The 23,151-nt window shown below is 39.1% G+C and overlaps 1 protein-coding gene and 1 pseudogene across 1 annotated transcript; one reads left to right on the top strand and one right to left on the bottom strand.

The window, feature by feature from the left end:
- Positions 1-5,621: 5,621 nt before the first annotated feature.
- LOC141018400 (general transcription factor II-I repeat domain-containing protein 2-like) lies at positions 5,622-8,195 on the bottom strand. The gene is made up of 3 exons (XM_073493358.1): positions 8,171-8,195; positions 7,213-8,087; positions 5,622-6,434 (listed from the first exon to the last, which is right to left on the bottom strand). Exons 1-3 carry the CDS (start codon positions 8,193-8,195, stop codon positions 5,622-5,624), a joined length of 1,713 nt encoding a protein of 570 aa, XP_073349459.1.
- Positions 8,196-11,256: 3,061 nt separating this feature from the next.
- On the top strand, positions 11,257-14,478 carry LOC141018399 (G2/M phase-specific E3 ubiquitin-protein ligase-like; annotated as a pseudogene).
- Positions 14,479-23,151: the final 8,673 nt, after the last annotated feature.

The following is a 23,151-nucleotide window of genomic DNA, read 5'->3' as shown; positions in this document are numbered from 1 at the left end:
CTTGCCAACTTGGGAACTCAGATCTTCAGACACCACATGAATGCAGCATTAAACTGCATTAAACTAAACACCTAACTGCTGCAGCGCGGTGGAAATCTTATGAAGGTAGATTTGTGTCTTTATTATTCAATAAAAAAAAGGTTGCTTCAATCAAAAAATATATTTTCAAAGAAAAAAACCTTCACTTCAATCAAAAAAACCCATTTCAATCAAAGAAAAAAAAGTGTTTGAATGCAAAAATATAGTTGAGAATCAAAAAAATGCATTTGAACACTGTTTTTCTTTGCTTGAGAATGTTTTCTTTGATAGAAGTGAAGGTTTTTTTTGTTTGAAGCAACTTTTTTGATTGAAGTATTGTTGTTTTGTGTTTGGGCCATATTATGGGTAGGACATTTGTGTCTTTATAATTCAATCAAAAAAGAAGTTGCTTCAAACAAATAAAAAAAAATCACTTCAATCAAAAAATAAACCTTTTCAATCATAGAAACAATGTTTTTGAATGCAAAAAAATATTTGAGACTCAAAAAATTGCACTTGAACACTTTTTTGGATTGAAAATGTTTTCTTTGATTGAAGTAATCTTTTTTGTGTTTGGACCATGTTATGGGTAGGACATTTGTGTCTTAATTATTCAATCCCAAAAAAGTTGCTTAAATCAAAAAAAATATATTTTCAATCAAAGAAAAAACTGTTTAAATGCAAAAAAAAAAAAAATCATTTGAAGTGTTGTTTTTTTTTTTATTGAACTTTTTCTTGATTTGAAGTGATTTTCTTTCTCTTTTTTTTGAATGAAGTGAAAAAAGTTTTGAAATCGTTTTTTTTTTTTTTTAAATCATTTTGACACAAACATACCGCAGTGGGCGGGTGCTTCCCCATTAGTCAGACATGTTTGAGTGACAAGTGTCTACACCGACGACGTCTTTCTGACAAGCAAGTCATGGTCACCAGCAAGCCAGGAAGCAGTGGTGGAATTGTTGGTAAGTAGATAAAACCGTATTAAAATGATTGGTGTCATGTTATTAGCCTACTCTGTTTGATATTTCGATTAAACATACAGCTTGCTAACTTAGCTCACGTTGACTAATTTGTGTGATGGTGTTAGATATCTAACGCCTCATATTGTCAGGCAGGCTAGCAGGGTGCGCTAACGGCTAATTGAATTGTTTATTTCACTTAAGTAACGTTACAGAGGCTTGCTATGTGCTAGTGCTATATTGTGTTATAATGCGTAACGTCATTAGTGGTCAAACAACAGTCCACAGGCCAACTGTTGCCCGCAGTGCTGCCTGTTTAGCAGCAACAGGTCATGCAGAGCCTGAGTCTATCTTCTCACACAGCACACAGGATTACAGCTATTTGACTGTCCCGCTCTCTCTCTCGCTCACGGGTAGTGGTCTCCCCACCATCACACATACAGGCAGTCAAATGCTCACAGACACAGAGGCAGATGCTGTTATTTTGAGAGCGGGACATACATATGCCATCCCGTATGGAAAATAATGTTGCATACCACCGGTAACATATAATATATTCCGTTGCTCGGTGCGCAAACTAGCTGTGTCAGGCATTATTTAGTAGCACCTAATGTCCCGCACAACTCCACATGGAAAACTGGCAGTTCAATGAAGTCAGGGCCGGCCCTGGGCATAGGCAGTATAGGCGAATGCTAAGGGCGCCGTCATCCACGGGGGGCGCCGCAAACGGGGAAGAAAAAAAACAAAAAAAAAACTATTTTTTACCAGTGCTATTACTAATATTATTTCGAAATATTATATAAGCCCACAGCAACATAACCTTATTGCAAAGCCTATTAAATAATGGAGAGGCCTTTTTTCTGGGTTCCTGGCTCGTTGCACTGTGCCCCTCTGTGAGGGCGAGCTGCCTGAATCTGACCGGACCGTGACCCAAAGACCAAGAGAGGTTTATCAGTACCGTAGCGGAACCACAATGTCCAAAAGGCTAAAACCATCCGGCGCCCAGGGAAGGAGAAGAAGGAAAGCAGAGGAAGCAAAACATGAAAAAGAAAGAGGTACAGTAACGTCAATGTGATGAAGTGAATGAAATTAATAGTTTAATGATCGTAGTTACGTTGTTGGAGCAGAGTGTTAACTTGCTAGCTTACTTCGGACGATTCGGTAGCATTGTTTAATAATCAGTAAATAGCTGAGTCGATGTAAGTTAATGTTACTCCACCTTAAATTCATCAGGGACATTTGGAAAGTTAACGTTAGGCCTGTTCAGGTGTTATTTTAACCTGTTGGCTGTGTTTTCCTGCTTGTATATCAGTTAAAATGCTATTAGATTTCCATCCACTGTATAAGTAATAGGGCAGTTGTAAGCCTTTGGTTTATTGTCTCACAGTTTATGTTTGTTAAAGTGTATTAATGCTAATACTACTTTCCCATATCATTCATAGGCTACATATGTATGTATATATATGTATATATATATATATATATATATATATATATATACATATACATGTATATGTGTGTGTGTGTGTGTGTATATATATGTGTATCTATATATATATATATATATGTGTATATGTATATATATGTGTGTGTGTGTATATACATATATATATATATATATATATATATATATCACTGCACTGCACTTTACTGCTTTTTGCACTCTGGTTAGACTGAATTGCATTGCAATGACGATAAAGTTGAATGAATCTCATCGTATTTTCATTATTAGTCTATATTAGTCTTATGTATAGCACACACCAAGCATCTGTTTTTTATTAAACTGTAACATCCAGTGGTCACATATACTTCTCTTCTCTCTTCAGATGCACTTTTAAAATATTTCACCACCACCCCCAGTGAGCATCAGGTGCTCCTGTCCCCTCTACCTCAGCACACCAGAGTGACACAGCATCAGGACTAAAGGCTGCACCAATAGACCCTGCTGACTGGCCATCTCTTCTAACTGACAAAGTAAGAAAGGAGTTAGTTCACAGAGGACCATTTCAAATAAAAAACAGTTACACATTTCCCAAAAACAAAGATGGGAGAAAGTGTCCACATGACTTTTTTACCAGAGTCAGTGGGGAAAAATCAAAAGAAGCTGGCTGATGTACTCAAAAAAGAATGATAGCTTGCACTGCTTCTGCTGCAAAAGGTTTCCTCCCAAAGAATACAGACTGTTTTTATTTTGTATGTAAATAGAATATTCTTTAATATGTTTGTGCAATACCTTATTTATATTGTATTCTTAATTTATCACTTGTTTCTTTTTTCAGTTTTTATTTGATGTGATATTTTTGACTTAAAAGAAATAAAATCGAATAGAATACATACATGTAGTTTCTGTGTGAGTGTATGAAAATTAATTATAAAATTGACTGCGATGCAAGGGGGCGCCAGTCAAAATCTTGCCTAGGGCACCAAATTGGTCAGGGCCGGCACTGAATGAAGTGATGCTTATTGTCTGACATAGTGTACAAGTAGTTACTAGCTTAAAGTATTGTGCCAATAATGATCCTTCTGGTAAATTTGGCATTCAGTTGAGACACAAAAGCTCTTAGTTTAATGAAAATCCTTGGAAAAGAAGACAAGATGGTTTGTTTAATTAGTATTTATTTATTTAGATTTCTAATATCATATAGTATTGTCCTGTCAACCAATTACAAGTCTTGCCTTATTCAGTGTTGATTTATTGACATGTTTATGTAAGATGTTTTATTAGAAGGTGTGTGAGTGAAAGTTGTCTGAAGTTGTATTTTTCTATGTTATTGCAATGCTGATTGATAATGTAGGACTCTGGTCCCGGCTTGGCCTAAGTTTTGGTGTCTCTAGGTGCTGTGCTCTGTAGGCATGACACATTAATTTCTTTATGTGATACTTTATTTTTTGCATCAAATTATATGAAGTATTGATAAGCAGTATTGATATCGATACAGGTATTGCTGCACTCTCAATTATAACTGCTCAATAGTGTCGTATAGTAGGGCTGGGCGATATGGCCTCAAATCAATATCACGATATATTGAGCAACTGACCTCGATAACGATAAATGAACGATAAGTAAGTATTTGTACAGTCAAACTAACCAAAAGCTTATTATTGATCATTATAAAGTTTCAGGACGTTCCTGTAACCATGGTAACTCAGAGGGGACGGAGAGACGCTGAATGAAGCCGTTTACACAGATACACTGCAGACAAAGTCCAGACTACAGTTGTTATTTCACACATGTAGCACACAACAGGAGACTCTCCGTGTCAGACGGGTTCTCACGTGCTGACTAAACTCAGCTGATAACTAGCAGCGTGACGAGTCCTTGCTAGCTAAGCAGCTAAACTTTAGCGCCGCTCCGTGCTGAGATCCCACCCTGTATGGGTCACTGCACTGTCATTGGTCAGGCGCGCACATGCTGTTAACGATACCATTGGCTGTAGAGTGTGACAATCTGTCAATAAACATCAGCCAACAGCTCTCTGATCTGCTTTGATCTCTCAAGTCGCCTCTGTGAAGTTTGAATGACGGAAATCCGTCGTAGCGACGGAGAACTTTAATCCATGTTAAAAGTATAAAATAACTTAAATTTCCTTCAAACACAAAGTATTAAAAATACAGTCTCTTATAAAGAGATTCGACAGCAGCCGCAGCCGCTTCATCTTTTGACCCGGCGTGCTCCGTTTTCTCTGTCTCACCGTCTCTTTCCCTTCTTGTAACAGACTGGATGGAGTCACGTGACTACACGCGCTGTATGCGTAGTACAACCGAGCGTCTTAAAGGGACATGAACATACCGGTAGCCTACCTACACACACAGCCAAACAAGACAAAAACGACTTTTCTTTTTTTTTTTTAAACACCGAATATACCGACATGGGCAAAATGACGTCGGTTATCGTCGTAAATTTCGGTATCGGTAAATTTTCGGTTTATCGCCCAGGCCTATCGTATAGTTACTTTTACTATACAAGCCATCAATTTTGATGGCTTGTATAGTAAACACATCACCTCTTGTGCATGTCTTCATGGCAAGGCAATTATCACATACTCAGGTTACACTCCACTTGCTATTGACTATATTCACACTTTTTAATCTTTTAAAAAAAAAAAAAAAATTATTAGTCTTTTTAGACTCTACCTGCTTCATCTAAAGCAGGGGTCTCAAACTCAAATTACCTGGGGGCCACTGGAGGGGGAGCCTGACTGAGGTTGGGCCACAAGTACTCAAGTATTTCTTAAAAAGGGTGTTTAGTATTAAAAAAAAAAAAAAAACGGTTCCAATTTTCTCAATATTTATTAACAGTTCATCAACAGTTCTACAACATTCTCAAAGTGCATAAACAGAACATAAATAAATTCCTCTGAAAAAAAAAAAATATATTTTTTTTAATTTAACCTTTTAGAAAACAACTGTTCCAACCTTCACAGTTTTTATTGTTACATAACAGTTCCTCAACAGACATTTATTATTATTATTAAATTTGTATTGCACTGTCAACAATCTCAAAGTGCATGAACAGTAATTATAAACATAAATTCCTCTGAAAAAAAAATTAATTTTAATTTTACCTTTTTTACCCAGGGAAGTAAGAACAAGTCTCTTTTTTAAAGTGAACAATGAACAGTTCTTCAGAACATAGGACTCTCTTGTCTACTTTTTGCAGCCAGAGACCTGACAGCGCTTCCTCTCACACAGCTGAGCCACATTTGGCTTGAGGGAAGAGGCGGTTGAAACTCTCAGTATGGCTTGGAGATGTGCATCTGTAAGTCTGCTCCTGTGCTTGGACTTGTTGAAGTTCATGGTGGAGAAGAGCTTTTCACATAGATATGTGCTCCCAAAAAGGCACATGGTCCTCTTGAACATCCTGGACAGCTCAGGGAAGGTGGCGGGCAATTCTCTCATAAACTGTCCAAGCTTCTCTTCATTCCCATTCACATCCCTGAACTTTGCTTTGAGATCAGAACTGCACTGTAGGTCAATGAGCTCCATTTGAAGCACAGGGGGAGCATCTTCCACATCAAAGGAAAAGGGGTTGGCAAAAATCTGAAAGATGGACTTGTGTGTTTTAAAGTCTGCAAACCTGTGATTAAACTCCTCCTGTAGCTTCACAATGGCTTCAACATACTCCTCAAAACTGAATGGTGTACCTTTGTCTGCAAGTGCCTTGCATGCTGGGAAGTGGCAGAGGTTTTTCTGAGAGACCTGGGTTTTCCATAAGACCAGTTTTGTGGAGAAGGCTTTCACATTATCATAGGCAGCGCTGACCAGCTGGCCTGGGCCCTGTAGCTTCTTGTTGAGCACATTCAGCTCATGTGTGATATCGACCAGAAAAGCGAAGTCCATGAGCCACTTTGGGTCACTTAGCTCAGGAACCTCCATCCCATCCTGCTCCATGAAGGCTTTCACTTCATTCCTTAACTCAAAGAACCGCTTTAGCATGTTCCCTCTGCTGAGCCAGCGTACCTGAAATCAAATTAAATTAAATTAAATTAATTGTCTTCATACACTAACAGGTAAGAAAGAGAAGGAAAAGAAAAAGAAAGAATAACAGTAACCTAACAGAAAAAGAACACTTAACAAAAAATCAGCTAAAAAGAGACGAGAAGTGTGTGTGTGTGTGTGTGTGTGTGTGTGTGTGTGTGTGTGTGTGTGTGTGTGTGAGAGAGAGAGAGTGAGGAGCAGAGGAAGGAGCAGAGGAAGAAGTGAGAGCTGTCAGATAAGTTTGTGTTATGTTGTAGTTACGTCGGGTCTGACGCTACAATATCAATAACAACGTGTGTTTAACATCGACTTCGGACTTGAAATAGCCGCGGAGCGGAGCCAGTTTCCTTTCGGCCCCGTTAACCGATTGTGCCAGATGAGCCAGAGCGCGCACCTCTGCGCCAGGCTCGCGGTGCGCGATTTGTGTTTATTCATCTTCACAGAGCGCAAGAGAGATTAACACACACATTGACATAGGCTACACACACACATTCGGGCTACACATAGCCACAGACACACAGCTGAGGGTCCGAGGCGCTTGCTGACCGGGCGGCAAGGAGAAATGCGCATCTGGTGGTGCCCCCCCACTGTGTGTGTGTGTGTGTGTGTGTGTGTGCGTGAGTGAGTGCGTGTGTGTGTGTGTGTGTGTGTGTGTGTGAGTCTGAGACAGACAGAGGGGGGACAGAGAGGGGTGGGGCAGAGAATATAAGAAATATTAACAGACCGAGAGAAGGTAGAGATGTAAACAAGGAATATTTACCTCTGTGAAGTACAGAACATCTTCGTACGATGACTCGATCTCCTCCAGAAAAGCCCGGAACTGACGGTGCTTTAAGCCCTTAGATCTGAGTCGATTTATGACCTTCACCACAACAGACATCACGTGTTTAAACTTGAGGCATTTGCAGGCTAGGGCCTGCTGGTGGATGATGCAGTGCAGAGCGATTGCCTCCTTCACACCCTCCTCTTCCAATTTTTTTTGCACAAGTGCAACAAGTCCATTCTTCCTCCCTGTCATTGAAGGCGCTCCGTCTGTAGTTATCCCAGCCAACCTTTTCCATGACAGACCAGCATCCGAGAGGGCATCACACAGCTGGCGGAATATCTCCTGCGCAGTGGTTTGGCCACACATAGGGATAACCCTGAGTAATTCCTCCGTTACATGAAACTTATCATCTACACCACGGACGTATATTGCCAGTTGGGCAGTGTCAGTGGTGTCTGTGCTCTCATCCAGGGCCACTGAGTAAGCACGGAAGTCTTTGACTTTGTCACGGAGCTGACCATAAATGTTACCTGACAGCTCGGTAACACGCTCTGCCACTGTGTTAGGTGACAGGCTGATGCTGGCAAACTGAGCTCTCTTTTCGGGGCAGACAATACTCGCAGCCTGCAACATACACTCCTTAATAAACTCGCCTTCTGTAAAAGGCTTTCCTGCCCTAGCGATCATCTCGCTCAGTGTGTAGCTGGCCTTGACTGCTTTATCAGCCTCGTCGGTTGTTTTCCTAAAGAGAGTTTGTTGCCAGGTGAAACATTTCTTTAGGTCTGTGACTCGCTTCTCCCTCTCATCTCCCCGGTATTTCGCATACTCCTCGGCATGCCTCGTTAAGTAGTGGCGTCTGATGTTGTATTCTTTGACAACGGCAACTTTTTCAGCACATACAAGGCAGGTAGGGGTTCCCCTGTGCTCAACAAAAAAATATTCTAACTCCCACCTTTCATGAAATTGTCTGTGGTCATCGTCGACCTTTCTTTTCCCAGTGGGTTTTGAGAGGGACATGATGTGATGAATGAGGACCGCTACGCTTCCACTTGGTGTCACTCCGCTTGCTGCGTTTCCTAGCAACCTGGCTGGCTGCCTGCTATGGTAGCCCATGCGGGCCAAAGCGCGTTTGGTAAAGACACGCGGGCCACATTAACATTACATACTGATGTCCACTCGGGGGCCACAAAATGTCGGCCGGCGGGCCACAAGTGGCCCGCGGGCCTTGACTTTGAGACCTCTGATCTAAAGTGATTGATGGTGTTATTGTTGATAACAGTGGTTAACTTAGGATCTAATCTCTCATCCCAGTATGACCAGCAGGCAGCCACTGCCGCTGCGCAGACTTTTCTGTCAGTGCTCAATCGCGCCGTAGAAGAACCCAGGCAGAGGAGTCAGGACATGCCTACTCCTCCAACTGTACAAAACGAGATGTCCAGGTAGTGTAGCCAGCCAGCAGTAGTGCATTTATTTTTCATGTCAGCCATGCGGGTTGTAGGGGATTTGTGAGATGTTATTCCACATACACAGCCATCCCATGCAAATTTCATTTTTTACTGACCCCTTTTTGTAAAATATTACAAATCTGTTTTACAAACAGGGGTCTCACATTTTTTAACTTTTTTGCAGATCATTCCCTGGATTTTTCAAAAGAAAATCTGCAGACAAACACAGAGACAAGAAACATAAACCATGGAAAGGATTTGACATGGCTTTTTTCTTATTGAGTGACAAAGCAGAAACAACCCCGACCACACAAGATGAACTGGAGCTACTACAGGCAGGGCTGGGAAAGAGGACTCTCTCGATCACTAAAGACTTAAGCCATGAAGAGGTGAGGAGCAGATTCTTTCTTTATCTCCCCCTACCTCCTCTATCATTGCCTTCTCCACGATCGATTTTTACAGATATACCTTCCTGAAATGTTCTGTCTTTATTACTGTAGTTGTCCACTTTACTGGAGAGCACCTACCCGAAAATGGCAAGTCTTGAAGGAGGATGGCTTCTATACAGAGCAGCTGGTATGTTAAACAAGACATTAGATTAACATAAGGCTATTTGAATAGAATCTTTAAATAGTGTGGAGCCCTGCACTACACAAGGCTTTTCCGAGTTCAAAAGGAGTTTCCAGAGTTTCCCAAAATAAGCTGTGCGAAAATACTGACTTGACAGTTTTTTGGGTTTTTTTTAAGCGGGCACATCCATGTGTACAGTGATCATAATGTGATAACCAAACTTGCCGCAAGGAGATATGGGAAATTTAGTGAATAATGTTAGAGTTTAACTCAAGAAGAGATGTCATAGAGGCTCGTATCTAAAAATAAAAACATCTAATATATTTTTCTGAAACATGACATTGTAGATTATTATAATGCAGAACACCTGATTGTGCACGTTTTAACTTTTTGTCCTCGATTTCATTATCATTACAGTCGATAATACTTTTCCTCATGCCATTATTTTTCACAACTATGCCATGAATGGGTCAACTTACACTGGCTGAATGCCATGCTCAGCACACTGATGTTAATATACTTGGTTGGCACTACTTTTAATTCCCATAAAACTTGAATTTGCAGGTGGACATGGAAGGAGGAGAATGACCGCTGTCGCCTTAGAGTCAGAGGGATACACTGGCTCTGTTCTCAGAAGCGCCTCACAAGTTTATGTTATATATTGCTCCTCTCCAAGAGGAGATTGATCTGGCACCACTGCCAGTGGATGCTCCAGAGTTCAGTCTCATGCCAAAGGCTACATGCACACAGTGCAAAATGGTCCTTCATGTGCAAGGGACGTCTCGGACAACTCTTTGTGATTCAGAGGTGAGACGCCTTTCTTGTCACATTTTTCCACTTAATGCAAGTGAAAGGTGAATGTTGCCACCAGGCCTCCAGACTAACTTTTTTCAAAACTGTCCCTGAACATTCCTGAAAAACGGTCTCAACCATCCCGAAGTCAATGTAAACTGTCCCAAAATCGAAATGGTGTTTTTTTTTTTTTCTCTAATTGTTATCATCTATGTCTGTTATTGGCATAAGATAAACAGAAACATCATGATGAGAAAATAAAGTGTAGTCATAATAAATTAAAAAAGCCCCTGGAAACATGAATTTGAATATTAAAAATACATATATTATATCAAAGCCGAGTGTCTGATTAAGCATCCACAAAAGTCTGAGTGAAAATAACCATAACTATAAGAAAACCTGGTTTAAAAAATTTCATTTTGCTGTTTAGATTAAACAACTCTTGGTCTGTTTAAATGTTAAATGACTGACAACTGTCAATCAGAGTGTTATCTAGTTATCTGACACATTGTTTGGCTGCATTTTCAGCAAGAAGATGAGGAGCTTGATTCTTCTGTTCCTGCGACTTCAGATGTAGTGCCACCATCGAACAAGGTATGGTTCTATGTAGGACAGAATAATATTTATTGCAATAATAATATAATGTTTTATATTTTTATTACTCCTGATTTTGAGTGAAACCATAAATGATCAAATGAACATTTACCATTTACCATTTATGCTGAGAGGGTTGCTATAAAAATGGGAACTAATCCTGTCCATACATCTTCCCATTTAGCAAAGTAAGACAAAATGCCCGATATGCAACAAATACTTCCCAATCCAGGACATTGAGTTCCACGCCAGTATCTGTGGAACAAGGTAAGTCAAGTCAAGTCACATTTATTTATATAGCACATTTCGTGCGACTGGTGCAGACTCAATGTGCTTAAGAGTAAAAAAATAAATAAATAAATAAAACAGACAAGTGGTGTATGTCCTTTGCATATAATAACATCACATTTTTTAGTTTGCTGTGATTAGATGGAATTCATTGTAACTTCCATTCTTAGTTGTAGTCCTGTATGGAGCCCAGATGCTGGACCTGAAAGTCCCCATGATCTGCAAGAACCAACACAAGATCCAATAGATGACATCTCATGGTAAAAAAAAGAAAAGGGATCTTGAAACTTGGATTTTGCTGCCAAAATATCTTTAGATTTTTAAGATGCAATAATTTATTTTAACAGTGATGGACAACATGCTGGAGAGAGGTCTAAAGCTTTGGCAGCGCCAGAAGACTGGAGGCCCAGCGAACAAACTGAAAATTACCTTCATAGGAGAAGCTAGCATCGACACCGGGGCATTAAGGAAGGAGTTCCTGTCTGGTAAGTAGTAAGCCAGTCACAAGTGTGTAATACTTCCAAATCAACAATAAAACCCTGTGACTGAGGCTGTTCTCTGGTTTGAGAGAGAGATGGTTGCTGGGATAGAGACGCGCCTCTTTGAAGGGGGGAAGAAGGGGAAGATCCCAAAATACTCCATCACTGACCTGGACAAAAACTATTTTAAGTTTGTTACTCTTATTCATATTCTCATATTAACCAACAGTATTACTTATTTACTTGCATTTACACAATGGTGTATACTATAATGGTGTGTACAACTACTCACTGCTAGAGGAATAGACTACATTAAAAAGATATTGCTCATGGTACACCTCTACATATCTTGTCTTAAGACACTTTGACTCTGTGACTTTGGGTACATAGTAAGTAACCATTCCAAATATTGGCTCCTGGCCATTCCATTTTCACCTCGTGCATTGTATTTATCTTATCCGGCTTAGTACAATGTTACAATGTCATTTAGCAGACGCTTTTATCCAAAGCGACGTACATTGAGAGTTCCTACAACACAAGCAAGGACTTGTGTTGTACTTCCTACTCTTTGTAACTGGATATCTCAGGACAAACAGCTTGGCAGAATTTGATTATATGTGGCCAGAAGGTCCAGTTGGACTCTGAACTAATTAGATTTTGGAGTTCAAAGGTTAAGGTCACTGTGATCTCACAAGGTGGTTTTAGTCTGAAGAATGTGATCTTTGGGATGGATTGATAAATTAGTCACAATTAACCTAAATATTCACTTTCATATTTAAATTATATTCCTTCAGCCTTCACCACATGGGGTAAACAGAGGATGTTGGCCTAGATGGCAAACTGACTCTTGTTGCTGGAGGAATATACTCACATGGAAGTATTTTCAACAAGCAACTTTCTCTAGCATAGTTTTTAGATAATTGAGGAAAAAAATATATCCATGGTAATGGTGTGAATGAACAGGGAGGTCAATACATAATGTTGTCATAGCATCACATTTTTATTTCCCCCTCTTATATCCAGAGTTGCTGGTGAAATATTTGCAGTTAGCCTTGGCCAAGGTGGACCGCCTCCAAGCTTTCTTCAAGAGTGGTGTTACCAGTATCTGGTGACCGGGACGCTGAAGGACATCACAAAAGAAAATGTGCATGATGCAGAGATGTCGACATTAATCGAAAAGGTGTGTTGAAATCTCAAGCGCATATCCTTTCCATTATGAAAGTCTTGTGTGAAAAATATTTTTTCTGGAAGTTATGTTTGGAAAATATGCTTTCAGATTTAAAATGCAACTGACGTGACACAGTACACAGACGAAATTCTCAACTGTGGATATACGGGCCCCATCACCTTGGAGCACAAAGACAGCATAGTAAGGTATGCATTGTTTTTTCTATAGCTCACCAAACGTTTCGTGGATTTTTACCAAGGTGCAGTGAGCCAGCCATGTTCTACAGATGACAAGTTAAAGTCATTGGGCCTCATTCACAACCAGTGCATACGCACAAATCTGTGCTTAAACCTTGTGTACAATCGTTTGACGCACAAATATGGGATTCAGCAATATTTTCAAAAAGTCTGCAGTAAGATAGGCACTAAAGTTAATGTCCAATGTCTATCTTCTTTTTGTTGCTGTTTTGCTACATGCCACCACGAAGCGTACACCAATGCTTCAACAACTGCGAGAAGGCCTTGAACTCTACCAACTACTGTCAGTCATGCAAAGGAAACCCAAGGAATGTCGGAATCTTTTCGTGATTGGGGATGATGACAAGGTAAAATAAACAAGACGGGTGCTCATAAAACACAGTCTTGCTAACGAGCCTATGGCAAGGCAACTGTATTGAAATAGCAAATTTTAAGCACAAAGTGATTAAAAGTGCTTTACACAGTAAAATAAAAATCTGCATATAGCATCCACATTTATAAAATAGTAACATGAATGCCTAAGCCCAAAACCAGTCCAAATCCTGTCTCACACCCCACACTTGGAGATGGCTTTCTGTGTTACCTTCAGCTGAGAGACAGCCATTTTAGTCCCCCTCTTAGACAATTTATGGGGTGGGATTTTGTTTTGATTGGTGGTTCCGACCTATAATAACTCTACTGTTCAGTTTAAAGTGGTTCATTATTTCCTCGCCCTACTATTTTACTCGTGATCTAATGGCAAGTGACTTTCCGTTTGTCTGAAATGCGTGAAATTTTAGGATTAGACTCCCACTTAAATATCACGTCTCATACTGTTTGGTGTGCTAAATATAATTGGTTTTGGCTATGCTCTTGTCTGTCTTGACTTCTAAGATGCAATCCAAACTAACCAGCCCAATGTACTTTATTGTTTTAAGGTTGATTCACATTACATCATCTCCAGCCTGGCTCCAGTGATGAGCGAGACAGGTTCAGTAAAACAAAGGACAGAGACGCAGATACTGAACTTCTTTCAAGATTTCCTTCTCGAGCTGGAGGGTATGTATTGGCATTACATTTTTACATGTTGGTAGCAGAGCTACTCCATGTCTACAGCAGCTGTTTAAGGTCATATGCAAGTAAATCACAGACATTGTGGGGAGTCTGGGTACGCTACATGAGCGACCTACAGGGGGTGCCACTGTCATGTCAATCTGTGCAATTTATGCTTGTTCTACTAGTGCAGCTTACTCCCCCTGCTTTTGGTAATTTTCCTAAAATCACGTTTTGCTTTCAAATCAATTGAGCTGCACCAATGTCAATGTCATCCATCAAACTGAATATGAAACTTTTTCACCATTTTCTTGCATTTGACTATGCTTAAGTAAAGATGGGGACACCAGTCAGCCTGATGAAGAAGACAATGGAGCACCGCTCTCGGTTTCTCGAGTGATGCAGTGGCTCACAGGGCAGGCTCACAGACACCTGCTGGTCTCAGAAAGGGAGAATTTCAAAATCAAAGTCCTGTTCGATCACACTTGTCTTGAACGCATGCCAAAGCACATAGTGTGCTACCCTGTTGTAAGTGCATGCAGCACCACTATAACATTCCCCACAGCACATCTGAAAGATAGTGATGCATTTAAGTCCAACCTTGAAATTGCAATCCGATATGGTTCCAGGTTTGATAGAGTTTAACTTTTTGTTTTACTAAACCTGATGTGTTTAGTCAGTTAATTTTAGTACGACCCTGATCCTCTCAGACTACTAGTAATCACCACTCCTGCAAAATGTCTCCTGTTGTCTGCTGGGTGTTCTGTTATTTTCTTGCAATCATGTCTTTTTTTCCTTAATTTTTGCTACCATGGTCTTGCATATAGAAAAGTTCTGAGATATACTGTACAATTAATGGTATACCAGCATTGACACCCCCTCCTTCTCTGGGAAACAAGCAGAAACTGATAACATGACAGCAGAATTTCAATTGGCAACACACTCAAAAGCTCTGAATGTTTGGACAGTTGCTATTGCTCTCATGTGTCTGATACACTGTGCTCAAAATTATATAAAGCAAAATTTAAAGAGGGATGTATTTCTTTGCATTTCTGCTTGTTTCCCAGAGAAGGGTGGGTATAAGTCTGACATTTGACATTAGGTGTTGACCACTGAAGAGACCAGAAAGTGCCATAGAGGTGTTAAAAATCTTGTTAAATTTATAGTCTTTTGTTACTATAATAATTGTTGTTGTTAATAATAAGAATAATAATTATTATTATTTGAGCCTATAATGATAATGTAATTCATTGTCATATGATAATGTTCATTTTAAATATTCTTGTTATATTGAATATACTGTATTTTTCACTGATCGTTTTTACACACAACAAGCAGGCAGCAAACTTAATTGATTAGGCTATTCAAATCTTCCTATGTGGCGGCAGGACGATTCAGGATCTACTGTAAGGTCATTATTGTTCTGTATTTTGATCCAGCAATAAAATAATTTGAATTAAAGTGGTTCTCGTCAGGATGCGAGGGTCTGATGCTCCTTCTGTTTATGCATTTTTCATGTTTAGAGATGTGTGTACATACAGATATGATTACCCAGCAAACATTTTGATGTCTTTCTCACGTCTGATTAACATTGTACATTACGAACCGAATCGGGTTGAATCGGAAGCTGACGAATCGGAAAATAACTTCAGCGTCGTTTGGTGGTCATTTAGGTTCATCCTGTCATCTATTTGAGGCAATAGAGGTGCTGAAATGAAAGTTTTTCTTAGGTCATTTTTCAAACAGACGATTAAACGCTGGCAAATCGACGTGGAAGCGACAGAAGGAAAATGCAAAGATTGAGACTTGAACTCACATGTCCCAGTTGAGAGACGTGTGCTACCACTGCACCACTGAATTGAAGAGCCCCTTACGTGTCAGGTTGATCTGTATCATCATGTGTACACAGCTGATCAGAGAGGGATTTTGTTTCGACCTACATATTGTTATGATTCTACTTACCGAAAACAGATAATTAAAAATCATTATATAAAATAAATGTTCAGTAAAGCCAGCTGTTTGTGCTGTCACCTTACGTTTATTCCCCTGCTGTATAATTACATATTTATATGGGAATTTTATATGAAGCAATTTTACATTTTATATGAAACATATTCTGTTACATCATTGCAAGTTTTCCTCAAAATCACCATTTCCTGAAGATTATGTTTTAATGCTCTAATTATCATTTAATCATAATTTATGAATGTTTTTCTCATATGGACAGCTAGCAGCAGCAGGATCAGCAGCTTTGAGGGGTCCACAACACACATTCCATACATTATCTTTCTGATTTATGGCAAATAAAATATGGTTTGGGGAAACATCACAATGTGGAAATGAAAGACCAACACTAGTTATCATTTTAGGGTTTAAAAATCCTTAGACGTATTCATTGTTGATCAAAAATGACCACTTGTTCCACATCTGTTGAGGTGTAAGGTTTGCCTCTGTGCTGATCGGGTGGTTGTTCCAACTGTCTGTGAAATGCTGTAGATCTGACCGCAGACGAGGTTACGAACACATATTGCACACAGAAGAGGTGGATCGCATTAGACAGATCAATGAAGCCCTCTTCTTCCAAGCTGTGTAGTGCATTGTAGTACTTTGACGTTACAGAACTCCAAACATCTCTCCATAAGCGTTCCACCCTGAAAAAAGGCAGACAGACAATTGTTAGAAAAAGAAACACTGGTGCTATCTGTTCATAAGTAAATGGCATTTATGGCTTTTTGGTGGTGCAGCCACTTTTATGCTGGTGTGTGTGTGTCCACCAGTTCACACCAGGAAATTTCAATCAGGAATGGAGAGTATAGGAGAGAGAAAGCTGAAATCTGTGCCAAGGTTTGTGACCACTGTTCAATGTAAAAGATGACTGCCAACTATAACCAGCATACCATGGAGCTTGTTGAAAGCAGCCATCTTGACAGAAGAGGGTAAACCAACATCTGGTCAGACTGACACATGATTGACCAACAAATGGACACAAATTGATAATGTAATTAATGCTTCCTGTTAGTCACATTAATAAAATACAAGTTTACCTTCAGTTCTCTCAAAGTAGCTGCTATAAAAAATGGTCTATTGTTGTAAAGCAGCAGAGCACTGCTTACTCCTCCACTCTGAGAAGGATTATCAAAAAAGCAGATGTCAAGTGTAGATGCGACAAGTTCATTTAATTACCTCTGGTTATGGACACTTTTGCCTGCAATAAAGCTTCCACGGCCTGTTCCTTGGACAGTAAACATGCACCTGGCTATGTCGACATTTTCCACCCCTTGATCAGCTCTCACTCTGAAAGAAAAGCAAATGCTTCCCCCCCCCATATATGACATAACTTCATAATGTACAGCAGCACGTCGTTCTTTTATTTCTCCTGCAATTTGAATATATACCTTGAGGACCATCCATTTCTCTGAACACCCTCCATGAAGGAGCCAAAAGCAGTTGCTGCTTTGTTGTTAGCTGCTGCGTCCAGATACAAAATCTATGAAAGCGGTAGATGCATACCATGTATGTTTTGGAGTTGTTCATAAGGGTAAATATGTTGTGAATGAATAGAAAATGAAATATCTACCTTCCTGGAAAATCCATCTATTCCTCCAAAGATGACGATGTTATACCTTTAAAAAATGCATTTGAAAAAATATATAATTCATTGTGTATTACATGTATGTAGAACTCCCACATCATACAACACAGTAAATTGGTCAACAAGCAACGTCATACAAACGTAAAATAAGTTCTGCCAGACAAGACATTAATTTACCTTATCAGTTTATGATTTGTATCAACATGGACGAGAGACGGGAGCAGGGACAGAGTAGCTTCGTTGAGCAATGCAACGAAGCTGGATCATCCTGGCAATGATACCTGCACCATCTACACGCTGCAAAGACAGCCTCACTCTTTTCCATTGAAGACGAAGGCCCATTGCTTGGAGACTTCCTTTGACCATTCTGTAGCCTGCATGCGGCATCCTTGCCTTAATGGCCCTGACTTTCTGGTCTAATTCTTAATCAGAAATTACAGAATAGCATGTCCTCACTGACATGTTGTGGTCCTTCATTCTTCTGTAAAGGGTTGACCGTGAAATGCCATGCATTTCTGCTAAATGAACTAGAGGTAAAGAGGTATCCAGCAGCGTCTGTAGTGTGTCACGACTCATTTGTAGTTCTGGCCGTCCTACATTCCCACTCCAACAAGTGGTGGCTACATCATTAAATAGTGGAGGAACAGGATTCTGTGACAGATGTGAACTGAGCACTAAAGTCAACTGTTGCAGACCATCAGCCAGCTCTGCGGGAATATCCATGTATTGTGTGCCAGCTTGAATAAACTGCAACTCTTGAGTGCACACAAACAGGAGGTACTCAAAATCAATGGGTACTCTATTGATGACAGAAACCAACCTATCCCTTAACCTCAGTAAGAGCTGTTGTGCCATCGGATGCCTGCAAATTAAAATTTAGCAGAATAAGAGGAGCAATTTTGAAATTCATGTATAAGTGTACTTGTATGAGATAGTCAGTGCATTACCTGCAATAGATAATGGGGAGCACAACCCCAAAATGGAGAATCAGCAGCAGAGGTGATGTATAGTATCGGTCTTTCTAAATGGGAGGGAGAAAAGATGGCTGTGGTGACAATGGTTATGACCTACAATACACCAGACACTAATGTTTGAATCTGAGGTCCTCTTCAGCAACCATAAATAAAATCCACCCATCCATTCTTACCTTTAATAAGCAATCCTGTTCCAAAAAGTTTAAGTGGAGTTCTTGGCCTAAAAAAACATAATTTGATCAACAGGAAAAACAATTAGTCCATCTGCTGCCTGGAAAGATGTTGCAGTTAATGTAGGTAGCTATCGTTGTCTGTGTGTGTGTGTGTGTGTGTGTGTGTGTGTGTTGCTGCAGACAGAGACACAAGACAACTTAATTTCAGCTACTTAAGGCTTTAGCTAGTTAGCTACTTTAAAAAAAAAAAAAAAAAAAAAAAATATCTGGCTAAGTGTACGCTATATATATATCTATATATATATATATCTATATATATCTATATATATATATATATGTATATATATATATATATATATATCTAGCATATGTATGTCCCGCTCTCAAAATAACAGCATCTGCCTCTGTGTCTGTGAGCATTTGACTGCCTGTATGTGTGATGGTGGGGAGACCACTACCCGTGAGCGAGAGAGAGAGCGGGACAGTCAAATAGCTGTAATCCTGTGGGCTGTGTGAGAAGATAGACTCAGGCTCTGCATGACCTGTTGCTGCTAAACAGGCAGCACTGCGGGCAACAGTTGGCCTGTGGACTGTTGTTTGACCACTAATGACGTTACGTATTATAACACAATATAGCACTAGCACATAGCAAGCCTCTGTAACGTTACTTAAGTGAAATAAACAATTCAATTAGCCGTTAGTGCACCCTGCTAGCTTGCCTGACAATATGAGGCGTTAGATATCTAACACCATCACACAAATTAGTCAACGTGAGCTAAGTTAGCAAGCTGTATGTTTAATCGAAATATCAAACAGAGTAGGCTAATAACATGACACCAATCATTTTAATACGGTTTTATCTACTTACCAACAATTCCACCACTGCTTCCTGGCTTGCTGGTGACCATGACTTGCTTGTCAGAAAGACGTCGTTGGTGTAGACACTTGTCACTCAAACATGTCTGACCAATGGGGAAGCACCCGCCCACTGCGGTATGTTTGTGTCAAAATGATTAAAAAAAAAAAAAAAACGATTTCAAAACTTTTTTCACTTCATTCAAAAAAAAGAGAAAGAAAATCACTTCAAATCGAAAAAAGTTCAATAAAAAAAACAACACTTCAAATGATTTTTTTTATTATTATTTTTTTTGCATTTAAACAGTTTTTTCTTTGATTGAAAATATATTTTTTTTTGATTGAAGCAACTTTTTTGGGATTGAATAATTAAGACACAAATGTCCTACCCATAACATGGTCCAAACACAAAAAAGATTACATCAAAGAAAACATTTTCAATCCAAAAAAAGTGTTCAAGTGCAATTTTTTTAGTCTCAAATATTTTTTTGCATTCAAAAACATTTTTTCTATGATTGAAAAGGTTTGTTTTTTGATTGAAGTGATTTTTTTGATTGAAAATATTTTTTGTTTGTTTGAAGCAACTTCTTTTTTGATTGAATTATAAAGACACAAATGTCCTACCCATAATATGGCCCAAACACAAAACAACAATACTTCAATCAAAAAAGTTGCTTCAAACAAAAAAACCTTCACTTCTATCAAAGAAAACATTTTCAAGCAAAGAAAAACAGTGTTCAAATGCATTTTTTTGAGTCTCAACTATATTTTTGCATTCAAACACTTTTTTTCTTTGATTGAAATGGGTTTTTTTGATTGAAGTGAAGGTTTTTTTCTTTGAAAATATATTTTTTGATTGAAGCAACCTTTTTTTTGATTGAATAATAAAGACACAAATCTACCTTCATAAAATCTCAACATGCATTTTGCCATCTTTAAAAAAGCTGTCCGATAATGTCACAATGATCCTCCAGTCCGGCCATGATACTAGCTACATTGGTTTATTTTGCTGTCTGCTCTGTGTCTTCCCCAGCCTCTGATTGGCTGCAATCCTGACAGTCATGCTAACCAATCAAACCCACGACCGACAGCAGGTATTAGCCAATCAGGGGCAGAGTAGGGCCGGTCTCTGGGTGGAGAGGAGTCCATAGCAACCTGATAACAACGGTCTGGTCAAAAACTGATAGCGACCATTATCCAATTTTTCCATTTTTCATGTGAGCACAAAATCGGAAATCGAAAAACGAGTCGTTATCCGTTTTTTTCATTTCATTTAACGAATGATACAAGGAATGAAAGCTACTGCTGACCACATACGACGGCCAAAATCGTGTGTGTGTCAGGGTCATAATAGCCAAGCAGACCAAACATAGCCTAGACTGTATTTTCATGACAATTGAAAATACAGTAGCCTACAGCCAACAGTAGGTCAACAGTAGCCTTTTATCTCATCTTAAGTTGGTAATGTCCTTCATAGAAGTTGGTCTCAACTGCTTTGAAAAAACTAAGTGGTGGCCTAGAGAAAAGCTTTGTGAATAATGGGTCCTGAACTAAGACTAAAAAACAAGTGTCAGAATAGCTGCTGAAATTAGCAGGGATTCAACTGGCTAGCTAGGCTAGTTCACACACTCTGGTCAAATTGTTAGCTAACATTACTGATTACCAGCTGCCTGGACACAATATTCCCCAGCAATGGAAATCAAATGATGAGATGACTTACTGTACTCATAGGATATGATCTTCTCCCATGTCGATCAGTCTGTGGCTACTTCGGCGAGATGTGAATCGATGTGACAGCTGTCTTCTTCTGTAGCTACTTCTGACGCGAGCGTCTTACCCGGATACAGCAATGCTATTCTTTGATTGGCTGTTCGGTAGCTCTATTCATTTATTTTGATTGGCTGGTGCGTGGCAGGCGCCTTCTGAACTCTACTGGGAACCCACTTGATTCCTACCTGTTCATTGTTATAAAAAATAGTGGCGCAACTTGGTGGGCGTTATCCTGGTAATTTTCTCTGCGTGAGAAATACAAGGTGTGGCGTGTGAGCGTGTGAACGGGTTGAATTTGCGTGTGTCTCACGCCCAATGCGTGAGACTTGAGAGCTTTGAGCATGTTATTATCATCATGATATATTTAACGCTAATTAAAATAACAAACTAGGATATTATCATTTAAATTTTTATTTGGTACAGGCAAAATAAATGAATACATACATGATTGTATTAAATTATTAAATAAATACATACAATAATAAGATATAATAAATACATGTAATAATAATAATAATAATAATAACAATAATAATATGACAAGTAGGATCAGGTTTGTGAGCGATGTCCAGATGGAGAGGGGTTCTATTGTAGTGAATTGGATGGAGGTAGATTAATTTTCTGTGACGATGTGATCAACAACACAAACATTGTGCAACATTTGTGTTTTTTTTGGATAGTTTTCTTGGCAATGGTTAGTGCTATGAGCAGTAATTAACTGATGCGTTGTCTAGTAAACAGAGTGAGGGGGATAAAGAGATGTGGCAGCCCAGAAGGACAGAAATTGATTCTGTGATGTCTTTCCAGAGTTGTTGATCCGGTGTGCAGGGCCAGATGGCATAAATGTAACTATCAGGGTTGTTTTGAGTGCTGTTAGTACAAATTCTGATGTGATTCCCATTTTATACATTTTCTGCCCAGCATAGTGAATTCTGTGCAGTATCTTGTATGAGTTGAAGATTTGCATTTTTGGTCAAGAGATAAATGTTCTGGCAATCAGAATCAGGAGCAACAGATAGGTCTTGTTCCCATTTTATTGTTGGGATGTATAATGCTTTGTCAGACTGAGATATCATTTTGTATGTTTTAGAAAGGAGTTTTTTTGCAGGGGATGTTAATTATTATTTTTAATTTAAGGGAGGAGGATCTAGGTTGATAGCCGTATTGCTAAATTTATTTTGAAGTGAAGATTAAAGTTACAGATATTCCAGAAATTGATTGCTCCTGATGTCACATTTCTGGACCAGGTGGGGAAATGGAACCAGTGTCCATGTCATGGAATACTGTTACAAACTTTCTGTTTTATGTCTAACCAAGTGTTATCTGATTGATAGGGTTGGATCCATTTGAATATGTACTGAAGTTGATTTTTCCAGAAAGTAATGATAAAAGTCCTTTGTTGTGTTTTTGTTGTCCATTTAAGTCTTGGTGTTTGTTTGTTTTTGTTATTAGTAAAATTTAGAAATGATTGAATCCAGAGATGTAAACCAGGAGCGTGTGGATTGGGTTGAGGTCATTGTGAAGAAATAACTTATCTTCGAAAGTACTGTCATTTTAACTGTTGCTATTCTGCTAAATCACAGTCTTGGCATTTTTCAGACATTTGGACTTGAAAAGCATAGTGAGTCATCATACCCTGAAACCGATCATTCATTGTATTACTAACATATGGGCTTTTCCTACAGTCACATGTCAAAATGTCTTCCATGAAAATGTCTCACAAAGTGGCAACAACTCAAACTATGTGCAACCTACATTTTCTCTTTCATTCTTGACTTCTTTTCCAGATTCCTGGTCTGAAAAGGCATGCACATAAATCTTTGTGACCAATTGAAATTTTCACACACCCACAGTGAATGGGCCCTCATTGTTGTAGATGCCTCTCATTTAACTACAATGTGCAACAGAAAAGATGTGGCTCCAGTTACACTGATTAAGGTAAGT

The sequence above is a fragment of the Pagrus major genome, chromosome 22 (genome assembly GCF_040436345.1).
Source record: "Pagrus major chromosome 22, Pma_NU_1.0".
Classification (NCBI taxonomy): Eukaryota; Metazoa; Chordata; class Actinopteri; order Spariformes; family Sparidae; genus Pagrus; species Pagrus major.
This window is presented reverse-complemented; position numbering and strand designations above follow the sequence as displayed.